Here is an 8,277-nt window from a genome sequence, read left to right as displayed (position 1 = left end):
GATGGGTAACTCGTGATACTGTAGTGAATAATGCTTATCAGGACGGACTACGAGGGTTGGAAATGCAAAGGTGGAAGTTTTGTAACAAGGAAGGGAGTGATTAATTCTCCAGGATAGGAGCGGAGGCTTCTGGGACCATCAACGGAGAAGAGCCGAGAGCGGGACCCTACCCAGAGAAACAGAGATTCCTGAGATAGAGACAGAGAAGATGACGTGGAGTGATGAAGCAACTGGGGACCTTGGACCCAGAGAGGAAAAGGGACTGTGGGCCGAAAACTGGGGGAGAAGGGGGAAGTGTAGGGGGCGGGTTTGTGGGATATACCCTTTGGGTGGTTGATGATGCATGGAGGGGATTGGAACCATGGCAGTGAGATGATATAAGATGGAATGAATGTAAAACTATTAAGTTCTCCCATGTAAACTATCATATAATTCACAATAAAACATTTAAAAAAAAAAGATGTTGGGAATACTGAGTCACTGTACCAGAAACAAATGGTCGATGTTCAGCCATTTAAAGAGGTAGCATACAATCAAGAGCCAATGATACTGAAGGAAGAAGTCCAAAGTGCATTGAAGTCATTGGCAAAGAACAAGGCAACAGGAATTGATGGAATACAAATACAAACCTTTCAACAAAGTGAGGCGGCACTGGAGGTACTCACTCATCTCTGCCAAGAAATTTGGAAGACAATTTCCTGGCCAACTGACTGGAAGAGATCCATATTTGTACCCATTCCAAAAAGATGTAATCCAACGGAATGCAGAAAGCATCAGGCAATATCCCATGCAAGCAAAATTTTCCTAAAGTTAATTTTTAAATGACTGTAAACATACATTGACAGAGAATTTCCAGAAGTTCAAGCTGGATTCAGAAGAGGACGTGGAATGAGGGATATCATTGCTGGCATCAGATGAATCTTGGCTGAAAGCAGAGAATACCAGAAAGATGTTTACCTGTGCTTTATTGACTATGCAAAGGTTTTCGATTGTGTGGATCATGACAAGCTATGGACAGCATTGCAGAGAATGAGTATTCTGGAACACTTATTTGTGCTCTTGAGGAACCTGTACATAGACCAAGAGGCAGTTGTTTAAACAGAACAGGGGAACACCAAATGGTTTAAAATTAGGACAGGTGTGTGCCAGGGTTGTATTCTTTCACCATATTTACTCAATCTGTATACTGAGCAAATAATCCGAGAAGCTGGGTTATATGAAGAAAAACATGGCATCAGGATTGGAGGAAGACTCATTAACAACCTGTGATATGCAAATGATACAACCTTGCTTGCTGAAAAGTGAAGAGGACTTAAAATATTTATTGATGAATATCAAAGAAAACCACTGGACCAATAAATAACATCAAGAAAAATGGAGAAAAGATTGAAGTTGTCAAAGACTTCATTTTCCTCGGATTCACCATCAACACTCATGGAAGCAGCAGTCAAGAAATCAAATGACATATTGCATTAGGCAAATCTGCTGCACAAGACCTCTTCAAAGTGTGGAAGAGCAAAAATGTCAGTGTGAGAACTAACGTGCGCCTGACCCATGGTATTTTCAATCACTTCATATGCATGTGAAAGTTGGACAGTGAATAAGGGAAACCGTAGAAAAATTGATGCATTTGAGTTATGGTGTTGGGAGAGAATATTAAAAGTATTATGGACTGCCAAAAGAACAAACCAATCTGTGCTGGAAGAAGTACAGCCAGAATGCTCCTTAGAAGCCAGGATGGCCAGATTTTGTTTCTCATGCTTTGGACATATTGTCAGAGGGACCAGTCTCTGGAGAAGGATATCATGTTTGGTAAAATGGAGGGTCGGAAACAAAGAGGAAGACCCTCAATGAGATGGATCAGCACAGTGGCAGTTGTAATGGGCACAAACGTAGCAATGATTGTGAGGTTGGTGCAGGACCTAATGTACATAGAGTTGCTGAGTTAGTACGAGCTTAATGGCACCTAACACCAACAACAGCAACAATTCTGGATAAGACAAGGTGCAATAAGATGTTGATAGGATTACATAATTCGTTGTCAGTGGTTAACAGAGTTCATTGTGATTGTAGAAAACTAGAACTCTAGCATGTACAAAAGGAGATGTTCCAGAAGCAGGCATGAAGGATTTCACTACCATCAAAGAAGAACCAAGAGTAGAATACATCCTTTGGACCCCGAGGTCCCTGCGCATTGAAGCTTCTCAACCCAGGGAAAGTTGTGACATGGGAGGAGCAGCAGCAGCAGAGTCAGGAGCCAGAGTACAAGACCGCACAAGCAATGGGAGCAAAAAAAGCTGAGTGACTTTGGGCAGGAGGCTTGCTTGCAGAGCTAGAGTACTTTCAGGTTGAGGCTTATGGTGAAATGGTGCCTGATGGGCATTTATCAGCAGCTTTGAAAACCTTGGTAACATTGCCTGAGCAAGGGAGAGGCCAGACCAAGGGTCCAAGGGCAAGAGAGAGGCTTGTGCCCTGAACATTTCTGACTCTGAATTGTAACCTATTCACTTTTTAAATAAACCCCAGAACTGTGAGTATTGTCTCTGAGTTCTATGTGACCAGTGCAATGAATATGCAATCCCAGATGAGTAGAGTGCTTATAGGATTATATGGTTGGCGAAATCATTGTTTTTACAGGGACCCGACCACCCATACACTTAGCCTTCCTATCCAGGTCCTTACTCCTCCAGAACTTGCCAGCCAAACCACACTGTTGCCTACAAAGTTAAATAAGATTCTGCCATGTATATATATTTCAGCTTCTTACACAACAAAACTCCAGGTTTTCTTTTCCATGAGCACCCTTCACAAAGTGAAGTGCCTTGTGCTCAGAAGAAAGGCCTCAGGAAATAGGAGCCCTCGTGATAACTATGACATTTTAGTCACAGGGTAGCAAGCCTCAGAGAGGCTACTTGAAAGGGGTCCTAGGGTTTATCTTAACACATTGACACTATCAATTTGTGGAGATTGTAACTTCCTTTACCTACTAACACTTATTGCTGTCTTACTAATGAGAGACTGGTTTCTTCATCACCAGGATATTCTAGTAACTCTGGCTTGGTGTGATAAGGGTTTGCGCTAGGAAGGAAATGGTGGGGGTGAAAAGGAAGGTTGGATGGAAGAGTCTTCCTAGGAGTGAGCAATGCACAGCCAAGACGAAGAGGACTGAGTGTGCTTGTGGTAGGCCCGCGCTGTGTTTTGTGCTGAGAAAATAAAAGCAATCTGAAGAGAACACTCTCATGTTCCCACTTGCAAATCTACCAGCTGGCCCGCAGTGCAACTATCCACACTGCCTGCCTTCCTGAAAAACAGTGAGTTGTCCGTGAGCTATCTAAGACCATCCATCTCCTCTACTTGTCCCCCAGGTCCCACCTTTGTGGTGCAATGGATGGATTTTATGGCCTTTCTAGCCTTGGTGGTAAACTCCCACCAAAAGTTTGTGTGGGACTATGCAAATAAGGTATATGGTACCCTAACAGGGGAATTGGGTCATTTTACCATCCCACAGGACTTAAAATGAGCCATCCTAGAAGCAGAAAGGGGAACTTCACAACCACCAGGAATGAAGCCTGTCCATTGGACCTGGGGTCCCAATGTTGGGAACCTCCCGTACCCAGGAGACAGAGACAGAATTATAACACTGGAGATATTGAGAAACAGGGGCACTGAAACAGAGGCAACAGAAGGACACCAGCAGGAAATGGCATGAGGGTTTCTGTGCCCACAGAAAGCTTCTGGCAAGAGGCTTGCCAGTAGAATGGGGTGCCTCCAGGCACTTGGTTGACTGGTAGACCAGAGCTAGAGTTGAGTACTTTCATGGTCATGCTTGAGCTGGGTAGAGGCCAAGGGGCCAAGGAGCCTGAAGGCTGAAGGCCTGAGAGAGGCGAGTCTATGAGCACCACTGAGAAGAGGCTGTCCTGATCAAACACCTGTATCCTGAGTTGTTTCTGACCCTGAACTGTAACCCAGAAGAGTTAATGAACCCAGAAGAGAAGTAGAGTGCCACGAGAGGGACAGTTAGAGTCAGCCTTGTAAAAAGCTTGGAGGCATGTCTGATCTCCGCCTCAAAGGACTCAGTCATGGGCTGTTCACCTTGATCCTCTTTCTTCCTGGTAGATGAGATCAGACACCTCTGCCATGCTATTTTTGCACATCTCCTCTGTATACTCTTGTAATTGTCTTCTCTTTTCTGCATTATGAATACTTCTTACCTAATTAATTTCTATAATACGTATGCTGCTGCTGTCAGGTGCCATGAGGTTGGTTCTGACTCATAGTGACCTTATGCACTTATATATGATCTATACAATGGTGTGGCACTGTGGGTTAATGCGGCAGACTGCAAAGCCATTTGAACTACAAGGTCAGTGGTTCAAGCTCACCAGTTACTCCTTGGAAACCCTACACAGGGTCGCTATGGGTCGGAATCGACTCGACAGCACTTAACAACAACAACAAATACCCTATAATACAGGGAGCATGGAGGCTCTGTAGATTAAGCACTGGACTGTCAATCACTAGGTCAGTGGTTCAAGCCCACCAACTGCTCTGTGGAAAAAAGATAAAGCTTTTTGCTTCCGAAAAAATTTACAGCCTTGGAAACCCTTTACACTGTTGTTTTGAGTCAGAACCGACTAACAGCATATAACAACAACAATAATCCTATAATACAAGGGTGAGTCAAAAAGTACCTGCACTCTGCATATATAATTTAATCAACTTTTAGAAAAGACAAATACATAATTTTTCAACATGATCTCCTAGATTTTCAACACACTTTGTCCATCAACAAGCTTTTGTATTCCCTAATTTAAAAATGTTTTAGGCTAAACTTTGAGCCACGAATGCACCACTGTCTTCACTTCATCATCAGAGGTGACTCTTCATCCTTGATGGGCTGCTTTCAGGGGACCATACAGGTGAAAGTCTGATGGAGAAAGATCAGGACTATAGGGAGGATGCTCTAACATCTCAAAATGATGTTTTCACTGAGTGTCAACACTGTGGACAGAAGTGTGTCATGCAAGATCACAATGCCCTTGGATAAAAGTCCTCTGCATTTAATCTGAAGTTTAGGCTTTAGCCCTTCAGTGAGCATCTCACTGTAATGAGCACTGTTGATTGTCAAACCTTTTTCCTAATAGTGTTCCAATACTGGCCCTTGAAAATTCCAGTAAACTGTCAGCATCAATTTTCCAGGTGATGGTTGACTTCTGAACTTTTTTTTGGTTGGTGATTGAGGATGTTTCTATTCCAAACTCTGCTGTTGACTCTCAGGCTTTTAGTGATGGTCACCGGTAGCTATTTGTTCTAAGAAACTTTTACCTTCCTTCGAGGATTGGTCCAAATTTTGTTTGCAGATGTCCAGATGCTTGTTTATACTTTTCTGTGAATTGTTTCAGTATCTATCTCACACAAACTTTGTGCAACCCAAGTCCATCGTAAATTATTTCATAGGTAGGGCCATGGCTGATTTGCAAATGATTTGTCCAATAATCCAATGTCACTCGCCGACAGAATCATTTAACATACAAACTCAATGTTGACATCAGCCGTGGAAGGGCATTTTAATATAACCAGAGTGTGGATAATATTTTACTTACTCTCATATATTCCCATTTAAATATATATGTTGTTGTTGTTTTTAAGTTCCGTCAAGTCAGTTCCAAACCAGAGTGACCCTGTACAGGTTTTCCAAGGAACAGCTGGTGACCTTGAACCGCCAACCTTGCAATTCAATCGGCTTTGCAGTCTGGCACATTATATTAACCCACAGCGCCACACCAGGACTCCTTAAATATATATATATCCTCATTCATCTCCACAATCAACCCACTTCCTCCATTCTCTTGAACTCATTTCTACTGGTCTGATAGAACTGTTTCCCACTGTATAATGGAATCGTGTAATAACTCACCAAAAAAACCTCCATGGCATTTGCTGTTCCTTCTGCCTGGACTACCCTTTGTGCAGATGTTCTCATCTGGAATATCTGCGTTCTTTTTTCTCCATAGACTAGATCATCTGACTCTACACAAACACACACACACACACACACACACACACACACACACCCCAGACAAACATTTTTCACTCTGTGGCCAGCATATTTTCCACCCACTGTCATTGAGTAGATTTCAACTCATAGCAGTTCTACTGGACAAAACCGAATTATCCAATTCTTGGATAACAATTATCCAAGTATGTAAATCTTTACGGATGCAGATTGTCTCATCTTTCTCTCCACGAGTGTCTTGTAAGTTTGAACCACCTTAGTCCAACGCTTACTGCTACCAGGATTCCTTCAGCATATAACCTACCGGAACCAAACCTACTGACATCAAGTGGATTCCAACTCACAGAGACCCTATACAAGGCTTCCAAAATGGTAGATCTTTACAAGAACAAACAGCTTCATCCTACTCCTGTTGAGCAGCTAGTGGGATTGGACTGCCAACTTTACGGTTAGAGGTCCAACGCCTCACCCACAGCGCCAACAGGGCTCCTTCAGCATAAGGCCAACAGTCAGTACGCAATAAGTATCTGTTAAATTAATAAATAAATAAGCTTCTTCTCAAGCTCATTGTTACTACGAACAACGTGCAAGAATATTCATAAGAGGTTAAGACCTCGAACCAAGAACCTCTGGGCTCCAGGAAAATGGACGTGCACCTTTAACGTATACATCAGACGTCACTCTCTTAAGAGACATACGGTAATGCTTCCGCCCTCGCGTAAACCTCGAGAAGGAGGGGGCAGCAGGATGTGTCATCATTCTGCGCCGGCCTGCCCAGCGACGCGCCGGCGGCTGGCGCAGCCCTTCGCTCGCCCGGCCTCCCCCTCCCCGGTTCCGCGCTCTGGTTCCGCCATGGAATCCAACAAGGATGAAGCCGAGCGCTGTATTAGCATCGCTCTCAAGGCCATCCAGAGCAATCAGCCCGACCGGGCGCTCCGCTTCCTGGAGAAGGCGCAGCGACTGTACCCGACACCACGGGTTCGTGGTGAGTGTGAGGCACCGGAGCGACCAAAGGGGACATTAGAACTGATGGGAATACGGGAACGGACCGACGGGAGCAGTTGGAGGAGGGGGAGGGGAGTGAGGCGCGGCTACGCCTGCGCAGTGAGTGGCGCGGTGGCTACTGGGAGGTGTAGTCTTTTCCTCCCACGCTTTACTTGAATGCTGGATACTTGACGGCTGGGTCCACTGTGACTTCAGTACTTCAACTTTGGGGTGCTTGCGGAACTCTCTGGGATTTTGGGCCCCCGAGAATGCCAGCTCCTGGTAAGGGAGCTAAGGAAATTTTAATCGAAGCGAAGTCGAACTACGTTTCCCAAAGGGCCATTTGATGGCCCAGAGCCAGTTGCTGGCCTGGGAAATACTTTACGGCAATCCCCGGGTGGGTTACAAGCGTCAGTCCGACCCCGTAAAGCCTATTGCATTAAAAACTCGAGCTCCATACTGTGGTTCGTAATAGCAGGCACGACTTTGCTGCGTGAATTAAAACATTACTGCTGGTGTATTATGTTAATGGTGTTTTAGTGTTTTTGGAAGTAGGTTTTTTTATTTATGTGTTTTATGTATAGAAAGACCCACTATATACTGACAATCACATGACTTACTGAGGATAGATAAAAATGGTACTTAACTGTTCCAACTTATGTACAATTTCGATTTAAAGATAGACTTGGGGACAGTACTCAATTGTTGACTACTTGTTCAGGGAAATAAACATGACTGCTTTAAGAGAGAGAATGGGTTCTATCTAAAAAGGGAAGGAAGACGTCTCACCTTCTTACTTCTCGGAAAGTGGCCTCCACAACATCTTCACTCCCTCACACATCCCTAGGTCCGGACCAGGAATCACCATCCCAAACTGTTTTTGTTGTTGTTAAGTGCCGTCGAGTCGGATCCGACCCATAGCGACCCTGTACAGGGTTTCCGAGGCTGTAAATCTTAACGGGAGCAGAAAGCCTCATCTTTCTTCCATGGAACAGCTGATAGTTTCAAACTGCTGACCCTGAGGATTCATAACCACTATGCTACCAGAGCTCCTTCAGAAACCAGTTACTACTGGTTTAAACCATTGTACGATTTCAGTAATGCTAGTCAGGGGAACAAATGACAATGAAGAGCTTGTTTCTGTCAAGCCCAATGGGAAGTGATTTCATTTTTGCAAAATTATATTTCCTTGCCTGGCTTGTGTCTAGTACATAATTGATTAAAACCTGTTGATTATAAGAATTTTGAAAGGTTCTAAGGGACCTACAGACAGACAC

The 8,277-nt window shown here is 44.1% G+C and overlaps 1 protein-coding gene across 2 annotated transcripts in view; it reads left to right on the top strand.

Moving 5' to 3' along the window:
• Positions 1-6,629: 6,629 nt before the first annotated feature.
• Positions 6,630-8,277, top strand: part of DNAJB12 (DnaJ (Hsp40) homolog, subfamily B, member 12) — a 21,536-nt gene continuing 19,888 nt past the window's right edge. The window contains exon 1 of one of the 2 annotated variants that reach the window (XM_006835873.1): positions 6,630-7,001. In XM_006835873.1, the coding sequence (XP_006835936.1) occupies positions 6,719-7,001 (283 nt within the window). In that variant the 5' untranslated portion in view covers positions 6,630-6,718. The remainder of the gene's footprint in view (positions 7,002-8,277) is intronic. The other variant, XM_006835874.1, reaches the window with a different exon arrangement.

Source organism: Chrysochloris asiatica, unplaced genomic scaffold, assembly GCF_000296735.1.
Source record: "Chrysochloris asiatica unplaced genomic scaffold, ChrAsi1.0 scaffold00020, whole genome shotgun sequence".
Classification (NCBI taxonomy): Eukaryota; Metazoa; Chordata; class Mammalia; order Afrosoricida; family Chrysochloridae; genus Chrysochloris; species Chrysochloris asiatica.
The sequence above is the reverse complement of the archived record's forward strand: the minus strand, read 5'-3'. Positions and strand labels throughout refer to the sequence as shown.